Source organism: Ammospiza caudacuta, chromosome 2 (genome assembly GCF_027887145.1).
Source record: "Ammospiza caudacuta isolate bAmmCau1 chromosome 2, bAmmCau1.pri, whole genome shotgun sequence".
Taxonomy (NCBI): domain Eukaryota; kingdom Metazoa; phylum Chordata; class Aves; order Passeriformes; family Passerellidae; genus Ammospiza; species Ammospiza caudacuta.
The window spans coordinates 119,502,191-119,528,981 of NC_080594.1; the positions used below are offsets into that span (position 1 = coordinate 119,502,191).

The 26,791-nt window shown below is 37.5% G+C and overlaps 1 protein-coding gene across 1 annotated transcript in view; it reads left to right on the forward strand.

Annotated features, from left to right (window-relative positions):
• HLCS (holocarboxylase synthetase) overlaps window positions 1–26,791 on the forward strand; it is a 171,824-nt gene that overhangs the window by 134,087 nt on the left and 10,946 nt on the right. Inside the window, exons 7-8 of the mRNA XM_058799979.1 lie at window positions 22,561–22,628; window positions 25,491–25,651. Of these exons, the coding sequence (XP_058655962.1) occupies window positions 22,561–22,628; window positions 25,491–25,651 (229 nt within the window). The remainder of the gene's footprint in view (window positions 1–22,560; window positions 22,629–25,490; window positions 25,652–26,791) is intronic.

Sequence of the window (26,791 nt, forward strand, 5' to 3'; positions counted from 1 at the left end):
TTCACTCAAATGTGTGGTAGAGGAAAAAATTGAATGAGCATTTCTCCATTTTCATTGGGTATGGGGCACCATTTCAAACACAGTTTTGCCTTTAAAACTTGCTAAAAAAAGGAATTTTGCTTAGGTGAGCTGTTGTTTCTCCATGGCTGTGGGATTTTGTGAGTTGGGCTGAGAAGTGGGATAGCAAAGAATTGTGTTTCTGTCCTCAGAATAACTCAAGAATTGTGTAAAGAAACTTTCACTCAAGTGTGTGGTACAGGGAGAAAATGAATGAGCATTTCCCCATTTTCAGTGGGTGTGGGACAATATTTTAGATGCAGATGCAGGAATTTTGCCTTTAAAAATTGCTTAAAAATTAATTTTGCTTTTCTGCATGGTTGTGAGATTTTGTGAGTTGGGCTGAGAGCAAAGAATTGTGTTTCTGTCCTCAAAAGAACAAGAACAGTGTAAAGAAACTTTCACTCACGTGCCTGGTGCAGGAAAAAACTGAATGAGCATCTCCCCATTTTCAGTGGGTATGGTACAATATTTTAAATGCAGATATAAGAATTTTGCCCTTAAAATTTGCTAAAAAAGGGGAATTTTGCTGAGATGAGCTGTTGTTTCTCCATGGCTGTGGGACTTTATCAGTCGGGCAGAGCATCCTTCCAGCACTCTGGGGCTGTGCTGTGAATTTGGGTCAGATTTTGCTGTCCCTGCCAGAACCAGTTTGATTTTGGAGCTGGATTTCCAACTGGGGCTCACTTTGCCGTGGGTTCTTTACCTCACACAAATGTCACTAACTACTGATTTTTCCATTGTTCCACAAATTTATTCCTTTTATTAATCTGTTTCCCATCAGTTTTGCATATCTGTGTCTGCAACTTCCCATTTAAGTCATTCCCTCCACATTTTTCTCCTTCTCCAGCCAAAGGAATTCTTTGCTATATAATGACCTCACTTTTTCATTTTAAATAAAATACCACCTCACAACACCTGGATTTTTTTCTTTTAGAAATGGGTTGGCAAAGCTGAATGAGAAACTTTCTTGTATTTTCCTTACAGCTGAGTAATGCAGAAAAAAAATTGGTGAAGGAGGAGCCAGAGATCTGCCAGGTGGTTCAGAAATTAATTTTGATTTCAGTTATTACTCTATTGTTATTGATTCCCCTTTTTCCTGTATTTGGAAATTGTCTCTCTTCACGTTTCTTGTTGGATCTCCAGGCCCTGCAAGGCCACACTGAGCTCACCCCAAAGCTTCTCCTCTCCAGGTGAAAAATCCCAATTTTTTCAGCCTTTCCTAAACCTAAAAATGGTTTAGAGTGATACAGAATTAGAATTTTGCATGCTTTTAGTCAGCGTTTGGAAGCAATTCCTGGCTTTGGTGAGGTAGTGCAAGAATTCAAACACTTTTTTCTTTTCTGCTCTTTGGGATATCCAGATTTCATCATCCAGGTTTCATCCTCTATGACATGCAGATTTCAAGATGCCAAAATTCAAGATAAATTTGCTTTCCAACCCAAATTTCTGTGATTCTGTGCTGACCCATCCACCAGCTCTCAGGATAAGAATTATTTGTACAGATTTAATTTGTACAATATTTTATTCTTTCTGGGCACATTTTAACCCCTCAGGAGTAGGAACTTCCACCTTTCCAAGGTGAAGAATTTGAATTAACAGCATTACCTGGGGACTTTTGCCCATCCTGACAAAGGAAATCCCTTTTTGGGGCTTGGAGTAGCAACATTTTTCCTTTTCTGCTCTTTGGGATATCCAAATTTCATCCTCTATGACATGCAGATGTCACGATGCCAAAATTCAAAATAAATTTACTTTCCAACCCAAACCTTCTGTGATTCTGTGCTGACCCATGCACCACCCCTCAGGAAAATAATTACTTGTGCATATTTTATTTGTACAATATTTTATTCTTTCTGGGCACATTTTAACCTTTCAAAAGTAGGAACTTCCAGTTTTCCTTACTTGTGAAGAATTTGAATTAACAACATTATATGAAGATTTTTGGGATTTTTTTTTTGCCCACCTTGCCAAAGGAAATCCCTTTTTTGGGGCTTGGAGTAGCAACATTTTTCTTTTTCTGCTCTTTGGCATATCCAGATTTCATCCTCTATGACATGCAGATTTCAAGATGCCAAAATTCAAGATAAATTTGCTTTCCAACCCAAACCTGCTGTGATTCTGTGCTGACCCATCCACCATTTCTCAATAGAGTTTTAACATATTTTATTTGTACAATATTTTATTCTTTCTGGGCATATTTTAACCTCTCAGAAGTAGGAACTTCAGCTTTTCTTGCATGTGAAGAATTTGAATGAACAACATTACCTGGGGACTTTTGGCCTCTTTTTTTCTTGCCCACTTTGCCAAAGGAAATCCCTTTTTTGGGGCTTGGAGTAGCAACATTTTTTCTTTTCTGCTCTTTGGCATATCCAGATTTCATCCTCTGCCACACGCAGATGTCACGATGCCAAAATTCAAGATAAATTTACTTTTTGGGGGCTTTGAGTAGGAACATTTTTCCTCTTCTGCTCTTTGGGATATCCAGATTTCATTATCCAGATTTCATCCTCTATTACATGCAGATGTCACGATGCCAAAATTCAAGATAAATTTACTTTCCAACCCAAATTTCTGTGATTCTGTGCTGACCCACCCACCACCCCTCAGGAGGATTTGTACATATTTAATTTGTACAACATTTTATTCTTTCTGGGCACATTTTACCCTCTCAGGAGTAGGAACTTCCACATTTCCAATGAGAAGAATTTGAATTAACAGCATTACCTGGGGACTTTTGCCCATCCTGACAAAGGAAATCCCTTTTGGGGGCTTGGAGTAGGAACATTTTTCCTTTTCTGCTCTTTGGGATATCCAAATTTCATCCTCTATGACATGCAGATGTCACGATGCCAAAATTCAAGATAAATTTGCTTTCCAACCCAAATTTCTGTGATTCTGTGCTGACCCATCCACCAGCTCTCAGGATAAGAATTATTTGTACAGATTTAATTTGTACAATATTTTATTCTTTCTGGTCACATTTTACCCTCTCAGGAGTAGGAACTTCCACATTTCCAATGTGAAGAATTTGAATTAACAACATTACCTGGGGACTTTTGCCCACCTTGCCAAAGGAAATCCCTTTTGGGGGCTTGGAGTAGGAACATTTTTCCTTTTCTGCTCTTTGGGATATCCAGGTTTCATCCTCTATGACATGCAGATGTCACGATGCCAAAATTCAAAATAAATTTACTTTCCAACCCAAATTTCTGTGATTCTGTGCTGACCCATCCACCAGCTCTCAGGATAAGAATTATTTGTACATATTTAATTTGTACAACATTTTATTCTTTCTGGGCACATTTTACCCTCTCAGGAGTAGGAACTTCCACCTTTCCAGTGTGAAGAATTTGAATTAACAACATTACCTGGGGACTTTTGGCCATCCTGACAAAGGAAATCCCTTTTTGGGGCTTGGAGTAGCAACATTTTTCCTTTTCTGCTCTTTGGGATATCCAGATTTCATCATCCAGATTTCATCCTCTATGACATGCAGAGGTCAAGATGCCAAAATTCAAAATAAATTTGCTTTCCAACCCAAATTTCTGTGATTCTGTGCTGACCCATCCACCAGCTCTCAGGATAAGAATTATTTGTACATATTTAATTTGTACAACATTTTATTCTTTCTGGGCACATTTTACCCTCTCAGGAGTAGGAACTTCCACCTTTCCAATGAGAAGAATTTGAATTAACAACATTACCTGGGGACTTTTGCCCATCCTGACAAAGGAAATAATAATCCTTTTTTTTCCCAAATATTCCGTGCATCGCCATTCTTAATGGGAAAAAAGCCAAGCAAGTGAAATGACTGAGCTTCAGCTGCCAAATTCTGGAGCCACAATTGGAAGAAATTGAGGAAGATTTGCTTGGATGCCAAGTGCAGTGTCCAGCAACACCTCAGGGCTGTTTGTACCGTACCAAAAATCAGAATTCCACCAGCGTTTACCTGTAAGGTTTTCTGTGAGCTGTTTAGGTGTTCTGGAAAGGCCCAGGGATGGCCTTGAAGAGCCGACGCTTCAAAGGACGAGGAGAGACTTCTGATCTTGTCTTGGTCTCGGTGTTTATTAATTGTTTATCTAAAAGATTTTCTTTCAGCCTGACAGAGGTCTGCACAGCAAGTCAGCCATGGGCACACTCTGCAAGCCCCTGGGCGGTCACTTATCTTTATACCCGAAGTTACGTGTACAATATTTATCATTTCTCCCCAATACCTTCTACCCTTATTAACCGGTGCACTTCTAGTAAGAACCAATCCCAAAGTGCCACCATCACCACAGAAGATGGAGGCCAAGAAGAAGAAGAAGAAGGACAGGACACGCCCCAATTCCTCCATCTTACTTCTTTAGACCCCCCTGTACCAAAATCCTAAACCCTGTGTTTTACACTCTAATTAACTTATCCCTTCACCATTCACCCAGTGAAATCCTCCCATCCTCACACAGGCGTCGTCTCCCGTGCAGGATCAAAGTGCAGCCACCAGACACTTCTGGCAACATCCCAGGACCTCCGAGTCCCCCAAGGGTGCTCTCGGTCACTCTGCACCTCCATCCTGAGGTGCTGAGATCCCACATTTCCCTTCGCGCTTCTCGGGCCTTCTGCGTGTATCTCTCAATGGAATTCGCAATTTTTCAATGAATTTGTTCGTGAAACGAATTAAATTTTTCCATTAAATGGGGCGAGATGAGAATTTGGACATTGAGGCTCGCGCGCTTGGGACGGTAATGGAGAAATTTGGCTGAAATTTTAATCTTGAAGTTTTATCTTTGATTTTTCGGAAAGAGAGTTGGGTTGATTGACGGGAAGTGGCAGCGGGAAATGGCGCTGAGTTTAATTTTAGTGCAGGAAAACTGTTGTGTGTGCCTTCAGAAAGAGGAGAATAATTCAAATTATTTCTCATTTAGCGTTGGATGAAGAAAAGTGGGAATTTGCTGCGCCCAGAGCCTGAATTCTGAGCACAGTGGATGCAGCAGGCAGAAAATAAAAGAAATTAAATAATGGAAAAAAAATCAAATGTTTTAGGGAGATCTCCTAAGGATAAATTACTTCTGTGATTTAAAGTATTGATGAAAATAATATCAATATCAATAAAATAGTAATAGTAATATTAATTATTATTATTTATTTATTAATTTTATTATTATTATTATTATCGTCGTCATCATCATCATCATCATCATTATTATCATTATTGTCATTATTATCATTATTAAGTTTTTAGGTCTTTCACAGATCCTTCTGTGACTAAGTATTGATGATAATATTATTACTACTATTATTATTATTATTATTATTATTATTATTATTAATAATAATAATAATAATAATAATATAATTATTATAATTATAATTATTATTATTACTACTACTACTATTATTACTATTATTACTGTTATTATTAATTTTTTAAGTCTTTCACAGATCCTTCTGTGACTAAGTATTGATGACAATAATAATAATAATAATAATAATAATAATAAAGAAGTTAAATTAGGAAAATAATTATTATTACTAATGTTTTATGTCTTTCACAGTTCCTTCTCTGATTTTAAGTATTGATGACGCTTTTAATAATAATAAAAACATAAAGCTTTTAATAATAATAAAAACATAAAGGAAAAAATAATTGAAATGAGGAAAATAATTATTATTACTAATTTTTGAGGTCTTTCACAGTTCCTTCTGTGATTTTAAGTATTGATGAAATAATAATAATAATAATAATAATAATAATAATAATAATTATGATGATGATGATGATGATGATGATGGAAGAAAATTAAATTAAATAAGGAAAAATTATTACTAATTTTTAAGGTCTTTCGCAATTTCTTCTGTGATTTTAAGTACTGATTACACTTTTCATGAGATAAAGGAAAAAATATTAATTTCAATGAGGAAATAATTGTTATTAGTAATTTGTTAGGTCTTTCACAGTTCCTTCTGTGATTTGAAGTATCGATGAACCTTTTAATACTAATAAGATGAAGGAAAACTATTAATTTAAATGAGGAAAATAATCATTATTTCTAATTTTTTAGATATTTCACAGTTCCTTCTGTGATTTTAAGTATTGATGAAACTTTAAATAATGATAAGATAAAGGGAAAAACGATTAATTTAAATAAGTGAAAGAATTGTTATTAGCAATTTTTAGGTCTTTCACAGTTTCTTCCAAGTATTAATGAAACCTTAAATAATAAAAATATAAAAGAAAATATTAATTTAAATAAGGAAAATAACTGATTTTTTGGGTCTTTCAATAGTTCCTTCTGTGATTTAAGTATTGATGAAACTTTTATTATTATTATTATTATTATTAATAATAATAATACTATTATTACTATTATTATTAATTTTTTAGGTCTTTCACAGATCCTTCTGTGACTAAGTATTGATGACACTAATAATAATAGTAATAATAATAATAATAGTAATAATAATAATAATAAAGAAGTTAAATTAGGAAAATAATTATTATTACTAATTTTTGATGTCTTTCACAGTTCCTTCTGTGATTTTAAGTGTTGATGAAACTTTTAATAATAATAAGAAGATAAAGGAAAAAATACTTATTTAAATGAGGAAGATAATTGTTATTAATTTTTCATCTTTCACAGTTCCTTTTGTGATTTTAAGTATTAATGAAACTTTAATAATAATAATAAAATAAAGGAAAAAAATTAATTTAAATGAGGAAAATAATTATTATTACTAATTTTTAAGGTCTTTCACAGTTCCTTCTGTGACTTTAAGTATTGATGAAACTTTTAATAATAATAAGATAGAGGAAAAAATTAATATAAATAAGTGAAATAATTATTACTAATTTTTGAGATGTTTCACAGTTCCTTCTGTGGTTTTAAATATTGATGAAACTTTTAATAATATTAATAATATAAAGGAAAAATTAATCTAAATTAGGAAAATAATTATTACTAATTGTTGAGGTCTTTCACAGTTCCTTCTGTGATTTTAAGTATTGATGAAACAATAATAATAAAGGAAAAAGATTAAATGATGAAAATAATTATTACTAATATTTTAAGTCTTTCACAGTTCCTTCTCTGATTTTAAGTGTTGATGAAACTTTTAATAATAATAAGATAAATGAAAAATATTCATTTAAATGAGGAAAATAATTATTATTACTAATTTTTTAGGTCTTTCACAGTTCCTTCTGTGACTTTAAGTATTTATGAAACTTTTAATAATAAGAAGAAGATAAAGGAAAATTAAATAATTAAAATGATTGTTATTGCTAGTTTTTTAGGTCTTTCACAGTTCCTTCTCTGATTTTAAGTATTGATGAAACTTTTAATAATAATAAAATAAATGAAAGAAATTAATTTAAACGAGGAAAATAATTATTATTACTAATTTTTTAGGTCTTTCACAGTTCCTTCTGTGACTTTAAGTATTGATGAAACTTTTAATAATAATAAAATAAATGAAAGAAATTAATTTAAACAAGGAAAATAATTATTATTACTAATTTTTTAGGTCTTTCACAGTTCCTTCTGTGACTTTAAGTATTGATGAAACTTTTAATAATAATAAGATAAATGAAAAAATTCATTTAAATGAGGAAAATAATTATTATTACTAATTTTTTAGGTCTTTCACAGTTCCTTCTGTGACTTTAAGTATTGATGAAACTTTTAATAATAATAAGATAAATGAAAAAATTCATTTAAATGAGGAAAATAATTATTATTACTAATTTTTTAGGTCTTTCACAGTTCCTTCTGTGACTTTAAGTATTGATGAAACTTTTAATAATAATAAGATAAATGAAAAAATTCATTTAAATGAGGAAAATAATTATTATTACTAATTTTTTAGGTCTTTCACAGTTCCTTCTGTGACTTTAAGTATTTATGAAACTTTTAATAATAAGAAGAAGATAAAGGAAAATTAAATAATTAAAATGATTGTTATTGCTAGTTTTTTAGATCTTTCACAGTTCCTTCTCTGATTTTAAGTATTGATGAAACTTTTAATAATAATAAAATAAATGAAAGAAATTAATTTAAACGAGGAAAATAATTATTATTACTAATTTTTTAGGTCTTTCACAGTTCCTTCTCTGATTTTAAGTATTGATGAAACTTTTAATAATAATAAAATAAATGAAAGAAATTAATTTAAACGAGGAAAATAATTATTATTACTAATTTTTTAGGTCTTTCACAGTTCCTTCTGTGACTTTAAGTATTGATGAAACTTTTAATAATAATAAGATAAATGAAAAAATTCATTTAAATGAGGAAAATAATTATTATTACTAATTTTTTAGGTCTTTCACAGTTCCTTCTCTGATTTTAAGTATTGATGAAACTTTTAATAATAATAAGATAAATGAAAAAAATTAATTTAAATCTGAAAAGAATTATTACTATTTTTTAAAGAGCTGATAGATAAGGGATAATGAGGAATATCGGATGAATTCATTTCCACACTGGGTTACTTTGGGATCCTCGTGTTTGCGATGCCTCACGGCGAATGAGTGAATCCTGTGCTGATTCAAAATGGATTTGTTGTTTTCCTGGAGTGTTTCCTGCTCTGCTGCATTGGGCTTGTGTTGAGATTTTATCTGAAAGTGACCAAATTTGAGCATTTTTAAAGCATCTCAGAATGACGGAATGGGTTGGGTTGGGAGAGACTTTCAAAGTCACCCAGTGCCAGCCCTGCCATTGACACCTCAGGTTTGAGTTTTTATTATTTTCACATTCTGAGCTGCTTCAGTGTGTGGGGCTGGGCTTCATATCATGGGATGGTGAGCCAAGAGCACACCAAGAGCAGAGCCCTGATGAAGGCTGGCGGGATCTGCATTGTGCAGGGCTCCCTGACCATGGATGGATGGATGGATCCACATTGTCTCTGAGGAATCCTGAGGGTGGATTTTATAGCAAAAAGCCCCAAAATGCTGTTCCTACCACAAACTCTGCCTCAGGTTTGAGCTTTTCTGTTTTTCAGGTTCTGTGCTGCTTTAGTGTGTGGCTCTGGGTTCACATTCAGGGATGCTGAGCTCTGTGCACAGAGCAGGGAGACAAAACAATTCCTGCTCCAGCTGGGCACCAAGGACAAATGAGCCAAATCTCAGCCCAGGAGCACAAACCCCGTGGGCTGGAGAGAGAAAAACAAGCAGGGTGGGACTGCAGGGCTAAAGCTGCAATGGGACAATGAACTGCAAGGTGCAAATGGAGCAGAACTGATCCCAGGGACAGAGCCCGTGCCCGGCCGTGCATTTTGGGGCCATTTTGGTTCATCCTGGGTGCAGCCCTGGCTGGGCTCTGGTGCTGCCCAAGGTGCATCCATGGAGGAGATGCTGTGAATAAATCCCTGCTTTATTCTGGAGCTCTATTCCCAGCCCCTGCTCTCTGCCTCCCCAGTGCAGGGACACCTCCCACTGTCCCAGGCTGCTCCAGCCCCAGTGTCCAGCCTGGCCTTGGGCACTGCCAGGGATGCAGGGGCAGCCACAGCTGCTCTGGGAATTCTATTCCAAGGCCTCCCCACCCTGCCAGGGAAGGAATTTTCCCTCCCATCCCACCTAAAGCTGTAATTTTTCAGTGTGGAGCCATTCCCTGTGTGCTGTCCCTGCATCCCCTGGCAATTGTCTCTCTCCAGCTTTCCTGGGGCTCCTCCAGGCCCTGCAAGGCCACCCTGAGCTCAGCCCAAAGCTTCTCCTGTGCAGGTGAGCAATGCCAGCTGTGCCAGCCTTTCCTGCCAGCACAGGAATATCCTGAAACTCACCCAGTGCCACCCCTGCCATGGCAGGGACACCTCCCTCTGTCCCCAGTGTCCAGCCTGGCCTTGGGCACTGCCAGGGATCCAGGGGCAGCCCCAGCTTTTCTGGGAATTCCATCCCAGCACCTCACTTGCCTCACAGGGAACAATTCCTTCCTAATATCCAATATAGGCCTTCCTTCTATCAGTAGGCCTTCCTTCAGCTTGAAGCCATTCCCTGTGTGCTGTCCCTGCATCCCCTGGCAATTGTCTCTCTCCAGCTTTCCTGGGGCTCCTCCAGGCCCTGCAAGGCCACCCTGAGCTCAGCCCAAAGCTTCTCCTGTGCAGGTGAGCAATGCCAGCTGTGCCAGCCTTTCCTGCCAGCAGAGCTGCTCCATCCCTCTGCCCATCCTGGAGCCTCCTCTGGGCTCTGCAGCAGCTCCAGCTCCTCCCTGGCTGGGGCAGCTCTGCAGCTGGGAAATCTCCTGAGGGGCACAGGGGCACAATTTCCCCCTCACTGTGGGGTTTTGGGCTGTGGCAGTGCCAGTTGTGGGTTTCTCTGGGTCTGGATTGAAGGCACTTGAGATGGTGTTTCATGTTCACACTCAGGTGTTTATTATCTGTTATCAGTAAAACAGTCTCACTGCTGTGAGTTCTGCAGCTTTTCATCAGAAGGCACAAAATGGCCAAACAATCTCTGGTTCCAAGGGCTTTTAGGACTGAACTATCCCATTAGGAACTGACACCTGGATTATTTTCCCTTTTAACCCAATAACTGATCCCAAAGAGCTGCAATGGGGACTTTTCTGCCCAGTTACAAAATGCCACCCAAACCCGTGGAGAAGGAGAAGGAAGAATCAGCATGAAGACGAAACCCAGGACAACACCCTGTGCCCTCCATCTTGCTTCCATCCACAACACACTAAAAACCCCAAAACCTCAATTTCTCACCGAGTGATACACTGCTCTCTATAATCTATTTCATAGTTTGGTGGATTCCAGTCTATCTTGAAGTCTGGGAAACTTTCTCCATGGATGAGGGTCAGAGTTGGTGCTGCCCTGGGCGTCAGGGCACCCCAGAGCAGACACAGAAATATTTTCCACGGGGCAGTTCTGTTTGTGCTGGGTTTGGCCTCAGACAAGAACGGCTGGATCTGGCTTTGATCAAGGTGTTTATAAATTTTATTTTAGCCTGAAGATCCTACTCTTACCATGTTATGATAAATATATTTCACTGCATCCTGGTAAATCTTCTGTTTCTTAAATCTTAGCACTTAGAACTTAGGTTCTATTTCCTGACAAAATCTGTTTCATTCCCATTTGTCCCATGTTCACTTTTGGCTTCACGTAGCTTTTCCAAGAAAGGTTATGGATTGAAAAGATTACTTAATAGATGGGAAAAAATGAAATAAATTGTTCAAAACAGGACAAGTTTTTGCTTTTCAAATTAAAAATTGAAAGGAACTCCTAAACTCTCCTCACATCTCCTTTGCTGTAACTTTGTGGTCTTGATGATATTCACAGAGAAACTGATTTACTGAATAAAGAAGTTCTTTAAGTTTGCAGTTTTGGAACATGACCAGTGTGTCTGAACCCAGGTTTCAAATTTTAGTGGCATTTTGTTGGCAGACCTAATTTTTTGCAGTCCTTTCTTATTTGGGTATGTTTCCTGACACCTCTGCCTGTATGGTGCTGTGTTTTAAAATTCTCTTTTTCAAGAGGAAAAGCCAATAAACATAGACAAAGGACTAATTACAAAATAGCAGGTGTAAAAATAGACAAGAAAGCTACCAGCTGAAAAATGCAGCGAGCAGAGGAAAAAAATGAGGATTTCATGGTAGAGTTCTGTGCAGCAGGCCTTGATTCTCAAAGCAGTTCCACCAGCAAAGCATGAACCATTCCCAATTTATAATACCATCATTTCAACCAAGCATGAGCACATGGGTGGTAAAAAAAAAGGTGATTTAGGTGGTTTAGGCTTCCCTTCTCTCCCCTGGCATCTTTTGCTGCTGGTTCCCCCTTGCCAACAGCAATTTTCATTTCTGGGGAGCTGAAAAACATCTCAGGTGGCTTTGCCCAGCTCCCAGCCCTCCTCATGCTGCATTTTCCCTGGAGCTGAATTGTTATTATTGCCCTGCTGGAGGATTTACCAAGGGCTCTGCGAGCTCCTGACCCTCGTCATCCCCTCAGGAGAATGTTCCTCGCTGGAAATGCCCTGTCTGGCTCAGGACAATCTTCTTTTTGTAGCGTTTCTTGAGGGAACAAGGAACCAGCTGTGCAAGGCTGCAGAGCTTTTTCAGCTTTCCCCACGGCTGGGATATTGTAATCCCTTTAATGCTTTTCCTCACTGGGGCAGGACTTTGGTGTATCCGAGGAGTTCAAGGAGAATTTGACATTAAATGGCCCTTTCTGTGCTAAATTTGCTGTGGGGGAACGCACCAGAAAAGTGAAAGGAGCAGTGAATTTTTGCATTTTTGCGTTAGAACAGAAGAGCGCATTCATGTCGTTTACATTCTGGTAAATGTTTTTTTTGTTTGTTTGTTTTTTTTTTTTCTTGCTGGATTTAGGCACAGTTTTAAGTGAGATTTCTGCCATTTAAATCCTCCTGAGCTGGATTAACAGCTGAGGTGTTCTCCCTGTCTCAGCTGGGGGAGTCCATCCTCTGGGAGCACCTGGTTGGGTGGAAAATGCCTCATGGAAAGTGGAGGACGGGGAAATGTAAATATTGAGGGCAAATGGCTCCAGGATCCTGCCTGGGAGATGGGATTCCAGGGACCACCACTGGGGCTAAATCACTGATTTCAGTTCCAATGGGTAATTTCTACTAAGTCACTGGTTAACAATTACAATGGCTAATTTCAATTAAATTTTAACTGTTACAATGGGTGATTTCTATTAAATCACTGGTTAGCAATTAAAATGGCTAATTTCAATTAAATTTTAACTGTTACAATGGGTGATTTCTATTAAATCACTGGTTAACAATTACAATGGCTAATTTCAATTAAATTTTAACTGTTACAGTGGGTAATTTCTATTAAATCACTGATTAGCAATTAAAATGGCTAATTTCAATTAAATTTTAACTGTTACAATGGGTGATTTCTATTAAATCACTGGTTAACAATTACAATGGCTAATTTCAATTAAATTTTAACTGTTACAATGGGTAATTTCTATTAAATCACTGGTTAACAATTAAAATGGCTAATTTCAATTAAATTTTAACTGTTACAATGGGTGATTTCTATTAAATCACTGGTTAACAATTACAATGGCTAATTTCAATTAAATTTTAACTGTTACAATGGGTAATTTCTATTAAATCACTGGTTAGCAATTAAAATGGCTAATTTCAATTAAATTTTAACTGTTACAATGGGTGATTTCTATTAAATCACTGGTTAGCAATTACAATGGCTAATTTCAATTAAATTTTAACTGTTACAATGGGTGATTTCTATTAAATCACTGGTTAGCAATTACAATGGCTAATTTCAATTAAATTTTAACTGTTACAATGGGTGATTTCTATTAAATCACTGGTTAGCAATTAAAATGGCTAATTTCAATTAAATTTTAACTGTTACAATGGGTGATCTCTATTAAATCACTGGTTAACAATTACAATGGCTAATTTCAATTAAATTTTAACTGTTACAATGGGTGATTTCTATTAAATCACTGGTTAGCAATTAAAATGGCTAATTTCAATTAAATTTTAACTGTTACAATGGGTGATTTCTATTAAATCACTGGTTAACAATTACAATGGCTAATTTCAATTAAATTTTAACTGTTACAGTGGGTAATTTCTATTAAATCACTGATTAGCAATTAAAATGGCTAATTTCAATTAAATTTTAACTGTTACAATGGGTGATTTCTATTAAATCACTGGTTAACAATTACAATGGCTAATTTCAATTAAATTTTAACTGTTACAATGGGTGATTTCTATTAAATCACTGGTTAGCAATTAAAATGGCTAATTTCAATTAAATTTTAACTGTTACAATGGGTGATTTCTATTAAATCACTGGTTAACAATTACAATGGCTAATTTCAATTAAATTTTAACTGTTACAATGGGTAATTTCTATTAAATCACTGGTTAACAATTAAAATGGCTAATTTCAATTAAATTTTAACTGTTACAATGGGTGATTTCTATTAAATCACTGGTTAACAATTACAATGGCTAATTTCAATTAAATTTTAACTGTTACAATGGGTGATTTCTATTAAATCACTGGTTAGCAATTACAATGGCTAATTTCAATTAAATTTTAACTGTTACAATGGGTGATTTCTATTAAATCACTGGTTAGCAATTAAAATGGCTAATTTCAATTAAATTTTAACTGTTACAATGGGTGATCTCTATTAAATCACTGGTTAACAATTACAATGGCTAATTTCAATTAAATTTTAACTGTTACAATGGGTGATTTCTATTAAATCACTGGTTAACAATTAAAATGGCTAATTTCAATTAAATTTTAACTGTTACAATGGGTGATTTCTATTAAATCACTGGTTAGCAATTAAAATGGCTAATTTCAATTAAATTTTAACTGTTACAATGGGTAATTTCTATTAAATCACTGATTAGCAATTAAAATGGCTAATTTCAATTAAATTTTAACTGTTACAATGGGTAATTTCTATTAAATCACTGGTTAACAATTACAATGGCTAATTTCAATTAAATTTTAACTGTTACAATGGGTAATTTCTATTAAATCACTGATTAGCAATTAAAATGGCTAATTTCAATTAAATTTTAACTGTTACAATGGGTGATTTCTATTAAATCACTGGTTAACAATTACAATGGCTAATTTCAATTAAATTTTAACTGTTACAATGGGTAATTTCTATTAAATCACTGGTTAACAATTAAAATGGCTAATTTCAATTAAATTTTAACTGTTACAATGGGTGATTTCTATTAAATCACTGGTTAGCAATTAAAATGGCTAATTTCAATTAAATTTTAACTGTTACAATGGGTGATTTCTATTAAATCACTGGTTAACAATTACAATGGCTAATTTCAATTAAATTTTAACTGTTACAATGGGTAATTTCTATTAAATCACTGGTTAACAATTAAAATGGCTAATTTCAATTAAATTTTAACTGTTACAATGGGTGATTTCTATTAAATCACTGGTTAGCAATTAAAATGGCTAATTTCAATTAAATTTTAACTGTTACAATGGGTGATCTCTATTAAATCACTGGTTAACAATTACAATGGCTAATTTCAATTAAATTTTAACTGTTACAATGGGTAATTTCTATTAAATCACTGGTTAACAATTAAAATGGCTAATTTCAATTAAATTTTAACTGTTACAATGGGTGATTTCTATTAAATCACTGGTTAGCAATTAAAATGGCTAATTTCAATTAAATTTTAACTGTTACAATGGGTAATTTCTATTAAATCACTGGTTAACAATTAAAATGGCTAATTTCAATTAAATTTTAACTGTTACAATGGGTAATTTCTATTAAATCACTGGTTAACAATTAAAATGACTAATTTCAATTAAATTTTAACTGTTACAATGGGTAATTTCTATTAAATCACTGGTTAACAATTAAAATGGCTAATTTCAATTAAATTTTAAATGTTACAATGGGTGATTTCTATTAAATCACTGGTTAACAATTACAATGGCTAATTTCAATTAAATTTTAACTGTTACAATGGGTAATTTCTATTAAATCACTGATTAACAATTACAATGGCTAATTTCAATTAAATTTTAACTGTTACAATGGCTAATTTCTGTTAAATCACTGATTAACAATTACAATGGCTCATTTCTTTTAAATCACTGATTTAACAGTTACAATGGCTGATTTCTCTTAAATCACTGATTTCACAACTACAATGGCTAATTTCTGTTAAATCACTGATTTAACGGTTATAATGAGTAATTTCTGTTAAATCACTGATTTAACAGTTACAGTGGCTAATTTCTGTTAAATCACTGATTTAACATTTACAATGGCTAATTTATCTTAAATCACTGATTTAATAGTTACAATGGCTAATTTCTGTTGACTTGCTGATTTCATAATTGCAATGGCTAATTTCTGTTAAATCACCGATTTAACATTTACAATGGCTAATTTATCTTAAATCACTGATTTAACAGTTACAATGGCTAATTTCTGTTAAATCACAGATTTAACAGTTACAATGGCTAATTTATCTTAAATCACTGATTTAACAGTTACAATGGCTAATTTCTGTTAAATCACTGATTTAACACTTACAATGGCCAATTTCTGACTGATTTCATCCAAACCTAAATGTCTGCTGGAAACACCAGAGATGCCAAGTTTCTGTTCATTTTCTGGAGTCAGGAATCCCTGAGGGTTTCTATTCCAAACTCTTTTTTTTAAGCAGAGTGAACAATGAATTCTGACCAGCTCGATGAAGGCTTTTCCCAGTCAGGGCTGGAAAAACTCCACATCCCATTCCAGAATTTGGTTATCCCCTCAGCTCGGTGTTACTCACAAGCTGGCTGGACGTGTGTGCCATTTCCTCCTGGATTCCCTCCTTTCCTTCACCTCTTCTTAAACTTCTGAAGACATTAAATGGGACAAGGCCTGGAGAACCCCCCGAGGGTCTGCACTTGTGTCCAGCCCACAGCTGGACCCCAAACCAGGATTTCAATCCCAGAATCCAGACCCGTTCTGCCCAAGGCTTGCCTTGGACACAGGGGTGGAGATGATTTCCCTCTCCATCTGGGACCACCCTGATGTTCCTGACCATGAGGATGGGAGAGCTGGATGTGCCCTCACCGACCTGACTGAGCCAGCATTTCCCAAGGGATTTATGAGATCAATTCTTCTCTACTGCTGCTGCTGCTTCCTCTTCTCCCTGAACCCTGTGTGAAGTCCTGGAGGACTTTGTTGGTGAAGAGCTGGACAAAAAAAATTCCTTGAGTAGCTCAGCCTGAGGTGTATCCACTGTGGTTTGGCCTCAGTCAGCTGAGACCCCACATTTTCCTTCCTTTTATTTATTTTTCTTATTTTTTTTAATTTTTATTTTTTATCACATTCCAGTAGAAGTTCTTGTTGCCATTTCCCCCCCCCCCCCCCCCCCCAGTCTCTAATATAATTGAGCTTTCCATTCTCTGGACCATATTTCTACATTTCTCCTTTGTAGCATTCCTCCTTGCTTCCATCTTTTTTTGGACATTCTTTACCCTCTTGGATTCCATTTTTTAGCCAAAGCAGCCTCTGTTCACATCCTGCTTTTCCTCAGGATTGTCACAGGGTTATTTTGTGGGTGGAATTTTTAAAGATCGGATCTTTTGAGCTCCTTTGCCCTTCAGAGATGTCACCCATAAAATCCCATCTACCAGGTGCCCGAATAAACTGAATGCAGGGTTTGTTCGTCCTCAAAACTTTCCCACATTTCCTGATTTGGTGGCTTTTAGCAATTCCCAGCGTGGTGTCACTCACAGAAACTGCTGCTTTGGGGTCAATAACAGCATTTATTTTATATTTGGTAGAATCACAGAATGGTTTGGGTTGGAAGGGACATCAAAAATTGTCCAATTTTATCCGTGGCATGAGGCAGGGACACTTTCCATTGTCCCAGGCTGCTCCAGCCTGGCCTTGGGCACTTCAGGGATCCAGGGGCAGCCACAGCTGCTCTGGGAATTCTTTCCAGGGCCTCCCCACCTTCCCAGAAAAATTTTATTTCTCAATATCTAATCCAAACCCACTCTCATTCATGGTGTGTTCTCCTCCAAGTGTGGCCCACCAACCTAAATAATAATTCTGGAATTCATTGATTTGACTAAAATTGAAAGGGTTTGGGGTTTTTGATGGGTTTGTTGCGGGTTTTTTTGTTTTTGTTTTTGTTTTGGGGTTTTGGGGTTTTTTTTGTTTGTTTGTGTTGCTTTTACAATCCTCCATAAACAACCTCTTTGAGAGTGAGATTTCCAGGCAAGGAGCTCGAAGGGAAGGGGCAAAATGTGCCCATAACTCTTGTGCCCAGGTATTTGAACATCTGGAATGCTCTGCTGGCTGTGGTAATGCCTCTGCAATACTGTAACACAGCAGGATGCTTTCATGGGAGTTTCAACCTTAAACCCACAACATCAATGAAATTTATAGCTGTTAACATGAGGCAAACGTGGTTTTGGGGGGTTTCAGTTCCCATTTTATGTTCATGTAGGATGAAAAGTGGTGGTGTTGGCAGGAGAGTCCTCCCTACACTTGGAATTTCTGTAAAATAATTAAATATTGTTTATTACTCTTGTCAGCACTCATAATATGCACTGCAGGGTGGGGAGGAGGGTATTTGTATAAAAACTCTGCTAGAACCTCTCGCTATTTCAGCTGAATGCCAAAAGTGCCTTGCTCACATTTTGGAAATTACCACAAAATTGCTCAAAAAAAAGAAAAGTTTACATAAAATTTCAGTATCATCTTCTATGATCGTATAGATGTCATCTGATATTCTTCCTGATGGTTAAATTTATTTTCATGTTGCCATAATCTTATATCTCATTCTGGTTTTTGGAATTAATACCCAGAGCATGATGGTTAAAGAGCATAAAAAAAGAAAAAAAATAAGATAATTTCTTGAAGGAAAATATTTCATGGAAAGGGGGGAAATGTGGTGAGCACTGTGATGAAGCCACTCTGCAGAAAAATGAAATTGTTAAGTCTGCAACTGATTAAGTTGAAAGAGAAGAAGGGAAGTCAATATGTAAAAAAGTGCACGTACAGTTAATCTTTCTGGTAAGGAAAATCCAACTTGTTTCTCCCAGAGAAGAAAAAAAACCCCACCAAACCAACAAGGACACACCACGCTCAGAGCTCTGAAGCTGAGGGAGGCTGTGTGGAGAATTTTATTATCATTGCCTTCATGTTAATTCCAGCACAATCTCAGGAAGTAGTAAAAAAATCAGTCTGTGTGTCTCTGGGTGCATCAGTGTGGGAATGAACAACTTCCCCATGTTGTGTCCTTTAAAGTATTTCTTTGTGACCCTTGGAAGTCCAGCCTCAGCCTGTCCATGTAATAAGTTGCTACCTGCTGCCAAGTCTGCATCATCCCTTCTCCTAATTGTATCTCTTTGCTGCAGAAGCCTGTGTTTTGCATTCCTAATTAGCTTTTTTCCTGCTCTGTTTATTTTCCTCCCTCCCCTCATGGCCAGCACATGATTTTTATTTTGATTTTTTTTCATTATTTAAAACCAGATACATGAATGGAGGAGCAGCAGAAATCCGTGTGTTTCAACAAAGCCTGTAATTTCCTCCTGACCGTGTGTCCAAGTTTAAATTGGAATTTTATGTTGCAAAAGCGTGGGCTTGGTGTCGTAATCAGGCTGCTCCCAGAAGACAGGGATGAAACCTCCTGAGCTTTGGGGGGATTTTCCCCCTGAGGGGCTGGAGTGTGTCCAGGGAAGGGAAGGATCTGGAAAACAAATCCTGGGAGGAGCAGCTGAGGGAGCTGGGGGGGCTCAGCCTGGAGAAAAGGGGATCAGGGGGAGCTCAGTGCAGGAGGGGCAGTGAGGGAGGGTTGGGGAAAGAGAAAGGAGGAGAGGAAATGGCCTCAGATGGCACCAGAGCAGGCTCAGGTTGGAGACTGGCACAGAAAATTTCCCTGGCAGAGTGGTCAGGCCTTGGGCTGAGCTGCCCAGGGAGGTTTGGAGTCACTGAATTGTCCCCGAGCAGTCTGGATGTGGCCTTGGGGACAGGGATTGGGGTGGTGCTGGTGGGGCTGGGGTGGCACTGGGTGGTCCTGGGGGTCCCTTCCCACCCTGGTGATTCCAGGCAATCCAAGCCAAGGGCTCCTGCACACCCACCCAACAAATACTGAGGCTGCTCCAGCTCACAATTGCTCTGCTGCCAGACTCAGCACCTTGAGGGCTGTGAGGAGTCTCCAGGATGGTCCCTCCCAGCCAAAGGTCAGGTTCCTGCACAGTCCAAGGGATGAGAGGAAGGTCAGGGGAGTTTGGAGCTGGATGTGGCCTTGGGGACAGGGACAGGGATTGGGGTGATGCTGGTGGGGCTGGGGTGGCACTGGGTGATCCCAAGGTTTTCCCAGCCTTGATTCTGGGATTCTGGGAAAATCCAACCTTTAGGGCAGTTGGATCAGTCACAGCTCTCTGATGCTCAGCCTGGAGAAAAGGGGGATCAGGGGGGACCTCAGTGCTCTGCACAGCTCCTGCCAGGAGGGGCAGGGAAAGGAGGAGAGGAAATGGCCTCAGATGGCACCAGGGCAGGCTCAGGTGTTTTAAAACAGTTCCGGTGAAACTGAACAAAAAATCCTCACCCAAATTCCTTTGGTGGATCTTTTCCTGGCTGTCCCCTGGATCTCTGTGAGATGGGAACATTTGAGAGTCTCTGTTCAGGTTTCTGTAGAGCTTTGGGACATTTTTGTCCCTCACAGAGTGGTCAGGCCATGGGCTGAGCTGCCCAGGGAGGTTTGGAGTCCCTGGAATTGTCCCAGAGCAGTCTGGATGTGGCCCTTGGGGACAGGGATTGGGGTGATGGCTCTGGGTGATCCTGAGGGGCTCTTCTAATCTTGATGATTTTGGGATTTAGTGTCAAGAGGTAAAATTTACTGCTCAAGGTGGTAGATGGGTGGGCCTCGTCTCAGCATGTGATCCACAGTGTCCAGAGGAGACAATTCCCAGGGTGTGTTCCATGGAAGGTGACTGGCAAAGAGATTTTCTGGCTCTTGGCCTTTGATGGCATCTCCATGACTCAGGAATAATGGGGAAAACATTGTGGGGCCTGGTCCAGCTCCTGCTGGTTTGTGTGTCCCTACCCATGGCAGGGGGTGCAACTGGAGGATCTTTAAGGTCCCTTCCAACCCAAACTATTCCAGATTTCTGTGATTTCTGTGATTTAATTAGCAAAGGCATTTGTGATCCAGACTTTGCTTGGGCATTCCAATAACCTCATCACCATGAAAGTAGAATCCCAGAATGACCAGGTTGGGAGAGACCTTCAAGACCATGGAGTCCAACCCAGCCTCAGCTGAACCCTGGCCTCCAGTGCCACATCCAGGCTTTGTTAAACACACCCAGGCATGGGGACTCCACCACCTCCCCGGGCAGCCATTCCAGAACTTGATAACTTTTTCCATAAAAACCATTTTTCTAACATCCAACCTAAATTGAGTCAGGCATTTGAAAGCTGCTCTGAAATCTCTTTGTTTCTTGCATTCTGGTGCTGCCACAGCCCCAGGAGTTGCTGACGTCTCATTGTTATCAGTGTGGAGCAGGAGCAATGTTTGGTTCCTCATCTCAGCACCAAGAATTGTGTCTCTGTGGGACCTCCTCAACTGCAGAGCTTGAACCAGCTCCCAAACCCCTCTGAAATTCAGGGGAAATTGTTGCTTTTCTCAGCTGTTAAAAGATGAGCCAACTGAGAGATGTTTAAAAAGATTTTATTCTATTATGAGTCTCGAATAGTGACATACAAGAGATGTAAAGCTCAGTGCCATTCCATCAGAAGCCAACCTCTTTCTTAATTACAATACTTTATAAATGTTTTTAATTAAACTTATAACTATTATGTATTTAAACTTACTAACTTTTACCACACAATACTACTGTTACTTCTAACACCAATTACCTGTATTTTTTCCTTACATAGCCTTACTACAATACATCTTTCACGGTTCTAATTCTCTAAAATACCTAACCATTTTACAAAACCATATTTTAAATCTTATTTACACCTTCTCTCAGTATTACAAATATACAACAATACGTAAACTTTCCGTCAAATTTTGGAAATTCTTTCCAATTGCATTTCTCACAGGAAATCATTGTGAGTGGTGCTTTTTGCTCTGGTTTGGGCTGCCCTTACCCCTGAGACAAGATTGCTTTTATAGGAATGAACAACATGGTTTGTGCCTGTGGGAGTAGCAGATTTGTGGGCTAGACATCCCTTTTTGGGCTTAGCTCACGGGCAACATCTTGAATATGTTTTATCTCTGGAATAACCCTGAAAATGTGAAATGGAGGAGGATCGTGGTGCAGTTCAGATCTGTTTCAAAGTAGCTTGAACAAAGTTCTCACAGTAGGGTTTCTTTTTCTTTTTTTTTTAATTTTTTTATTTTATTTTAAGTGTAGCATTGACTCATTTGGTGGTGTTAAAGTGCACTTTCTACTTATCCCCAGAGGAAAGTTAGTATTCTTTTAAGTGAAACTATTTTAAAAGCAGAACACAAGGCTAAAATAAGCCAGTGTTCTCTAGAGCTCTCAGAAGGTGTAGATTTATTTACTGTAGTTAAATCATAATTAGTTCTCAGGGGATAGTGTATCTTTTAAACGGCTTTATTGCCACCATATTGGTTTTCTAAATAATCAGAAACTGCTGCTCTTATATTTTGTAGTATGAACAAAAATTCGCTGTAAGTAGAAACAAATGTTTGGAATTGCTGGTTGTCACTTGCTGAGGATAGGGACACCCAAAAAATGAGCACTTGAGGAAGAAGCGAAGAAATACAAAACCTGGGTTATCAGAACTGAAATGAACTGTAGCTCTGACTTATTTCAGATAAAATGATATTTTACATTATCGCTTTTCAGCCAATCATTTTTTAACATTCTAATGGGTTTGGATCAGGATTAAATGTTAACTGAAATAATGGTGGTGCAACGTTAACATAAAATATTACCTGATATTTAAGCCTTGATTTTCATGAATGTAGCTCAGTGTTGCAGCTGATAAGCATGTGGGGTTTTTGGTTTTTTCCCTAATTGGCAGGTTAATGTTCGACTTGCCTGAGGAGATGGGTTTAATAGCAGTGGCTGTTCGACAAACACAAGGGAAAGGTGAGTAAATCTCCTTGTTTTACTCATAAATGTGTATTAAATACACAAAATAGGAAATTTTAAGCTGCATTATGAGCATTTTTGATAATATAATCCATAGAATAAGCCTGTCCTCTTCTCTTCCTGCTCAAACTGCGGATTCAAACTGAAAACCCAAAAGTTAACAAGAGACCAAAGTAAACATTTTCAGGATGTTTGGTGGCTTTTGCAGAAATGATTTAATGGTCTCCTGGTTCCTGCCAAAAAGGTTTTGCCAGTCACAAAAGCTGCCATCGCTACACTCAGCGTAACACAAGTCAGAGCTCCAGATGAAAACTGAAACTGGCCGAGCTGGAGCAGGGCTGGGCCTTGAGATTGAGTCTGAAGGACCTGCCTGAGCAGATAAATGTAAGCAAGTCGTGTTTCCTGCCCGGAAAAATGCTGGCACTCCTTTGAAAGCCACATTTATTCTGCTGCCAGAGCAGAGTGTGTGGCCCAGGGAGCTTTTCCGAGCACAAATCCACGAGGAGATGGTTCCCCGCTTCCAGTGCAGGGTGGTTCAGAGTTTGGGTGCATTTCTGGGTGCACACAGAGCATTTTTAGAAATGCTTTTACGCCTGAACAAAGCAAGATCTTTAAAATGTGTCTGTCGGCAGAGACCAGGAAAATCCTGGCAGCAGGGGATTTAGGACATGCTGGGAAATTGAGCAGCAGCTTGTCCTTCAGAAGCTCAGAAATGAATTATAGAATGGCCTGAGTTGGGAGGGACCTTAAAGAATTATAGAATTACAGCATGGCCTGAGTTGAAGGGACCTTAAAGAATTATAGAATTACAGCATGGCCTGAGTTGAAGAGACCTTAAAGAATTATAGAATTACAGCATGGCCTGAGTTGAAGGGACCTTAAAGAATTATAGAATTATAGAATGGCCTGAGTTGGGAGGGACCTTAAAGAATTATAGAATTATAGAATGGCCTGAGTTGGGAGGGACCTTAAAGAATTATAGAATTATAGAATTATAGAATTATAGAATTATAGAATTATTGAATTACAGAATGGCCTGAGTTGCGAGGGACCTTAAAGAATTACAGAATTATAGAATGGCCTGAGTTGGGAGGGACCTTAAAGAATTATAGAATTATAGAATTATAGAATTATAGAATGGCCTGAGTTGGGAGGGACCTTAAAAAATTACAGAATTATAGAATGGCCTGAGTTGAGAGGGACCTTAAAGAATTATAGAATTATAGAATTATAGAATTACAGAATTATAGAATGGCCTGAGTTAAGAGGGACCTTAAAGAATTATAGAATTACAGCATGGCCTGAGTTGAAGGGACCTTAAAGAATTACAGAATTATAGAATGGCCTGAGTTCAGAGGGACCTTAAAGAATTACAGAATTATAGAATGGCCTGAGTTCAGAGGGACCTTAAAGAATTACAGAATTATAGAATTATAGAATTATAGAATTATAGAATTATTGAATTACAGAATGGCCTGAGTTGCGAGGGACCTTAAAGAATTACAGAATTATAGAATGGCCTGAGTTGGGAGGGACCTTAAAGAATTATAGAATTATAGAATGGCCTGAGTTGGGAGGGACCTTAAAGAATTATAGAATTATAGAATTATAGAATTATAGAATTATAGAATTATTGAATTACAGAATGGCCTGAGTTGCGAGGGACCTTAAAGAATTACAGAATTATAGAATGGCCTGAGTTGGGAGGGACCTTAAAGAATTATAGAATTATAGAATTATAGAATTATAGAATGGCCTGAGTTGGGAGGGACCTTAAAAAATTACAGAATTATAGAATGGCCTGAGTTGAGAGGGACCTTAAAGAATTATAGAATTATAGAATTATAGAATTACAGAATTATAGAATGGCCTGAGTTAAGAGGGACCTTAAAGAATTATAGAATTACAGCATGGCCTGAGTTGAAGGGACCTTAAAGAATTACAGAATTATAGAATGGCCTGAGTTCAGAGGGACCTTAAAGAATTACAGAATTATAGAATGGCCTGAGTTCAGAGGGACCTTAAAGAATTACAGAATTATAGAATGGCCTGAGTTCAGAGGGACCTTAAAGAATTACAGAATTATAGAATGGCCTGAGTTCAGAGGGACCTTAAAGAATTACAGAATTATAGAATGGCCTGAGTTCAGAGGGACCTTAAAGAATTATAGAATTACAGAATGGCCTGAGTTGAGAGGGACATTAAAGAATTACAGAATTATAGAATGGCCTGAGTTGGGAGGGACCTTAAAAAATTACAGAATTATAGAATGGCCTGAGTTCAGAGGGACCTTAAAGAATTATTGAATTATAGAATGGACTGAGTTGGGAGGGACCTTAAAGAATTACAGAATTATAGAATGGCCTGAGTTGCGAGGGACCTTAAAGAATTATAGAATTATAGAATTATAGAATTATAGAATTATAGAATTATAGAATTATAGAATTATAGAATTATAGAATTATAGAATGGCCTGAGTTGGGAGGGACCTTAAAGATCATCTTGTTCCACCCACTGCCACACCTTCCACCAAACCAGGCTCTCAGAGCCCCATCCAACCTGGCCTTGAACACTTACAGGGATGGGAATGTTTTAAAAATTCCAGTATTTTTTGAAGAAAAAGCTTTGCATTTTAACCCTTTTTCTTTCAAAATTGGTTTGGAAACCAGTTGGTTTGGAAAATTGGTTTGGTTGCATTAAAGGAACTTGTGGTACATTCTTGGATAGATACCTTTGAATCTTTCTCTTTAGTTATCTACATCTTTAGTTATCTTTTGTTATCTACATTCACAAAGTGATCTTTTTTTATAAATATTCTTTTCTTGAGTTGAAGTTCTCCTTTTTCCTGTCCCTGCCCAGGTCGTGGTGGGAACGTTTGGCTCAGCCCCATGGGCTGTGCCCTGTCCACTCTGCACCTCTCCATCCCTCTGCATTCCAACCTGGGCCAGAGAATTCCTTTTATCCAGCACCTGGTGTCCCTGGCAGTGGTGGAGGCAGTCAGATCCATCCCAGGATATGAGGTATGTCCTAACTCATCTCACAATTCCCGCTTCCATCTCCATTAAATTCAGATTTTAGCTGTGGCTTTTCTGTGTCTAATGGCTGAATGCGTAATTCACTTCTTAAAAAGAACCTAAACTTAACATTCCTGATGTTTGGTTGTTGGTATGTTTGGAGAAATCCAATATCCAGAGAGTGAATGTTCTTTTACAGAGCTGATCAAATGCACTGCACTCATTTCACTCTAAATCTTATGAAACTTAAGCCTCAATCCTCAGCAGTAAAGAAAAAGTCCATTTTGTTTGCCCAACAATGGAGCTGATTTGTTTTGATTCTGAAGGAGAATAAGGAGGAGGGAAAAATGAATACAACTGACAAATCCTTTTCTGCTTTTTTGCTGGGGCTGTTTCAGTGGTCACTTTATCCCTTTTAAAGGATTTTTCCAAGCCTTGTTTAAGGTTGAAAACTGATTTCTAAAGCAAGAACTGAGGAGAATTGCTCTCGAGAGGGAATCAAGTGTCCTGTCATCAGTATTAAAATGAAGAACCAGTCTTCTTTATCACCTCATATATCTCCTTTTTAATGTTACCATTTCCTAATATTTGCTAACTATAAAACTTTGGTATTTTACAGAAGTAGTTAACTAAAGCATATGTTTCCTATATTACAGAAAATCAATGACTTATACACATTTACACATGAACTTTATTATAGTGGCACCCAGTAGCTTTGCTGGAGTTTAGGGTCTGTCAGCCTTTCTATTAAACCCTTCTAAATTCAGTGCTTCATGACCTGACTGCAAAAACAAAATGCTTCAGGCTAGAATTTGCAATATAAAACATTTGGCTGGAGTGGATAATTTGACCAGTTAAAAACGAAGGGACAAGAGTTAGTTTTATAAAACATGGGGATGGCTGGGGAAGGAGCTGAATTAAGAATGGAGGTGGTTTTGCTTCTGTGTGCCTGCCCTGATGTGTTGTGGCATTTTTAAATTTTATTCCAATCAAGAGGAAGAAAGTGACTGAAGTTCCAAATATTGATGTGAAAAATGTGGATTAATAATGTGTGTGCTGTACTGAGAATTTGGAGAGTAAAGAGATTTCTGTGCCCAGGGCAGATCTGCTGAACCTGAGGGGACATCAGCCCTTGGCAGGGGGGTA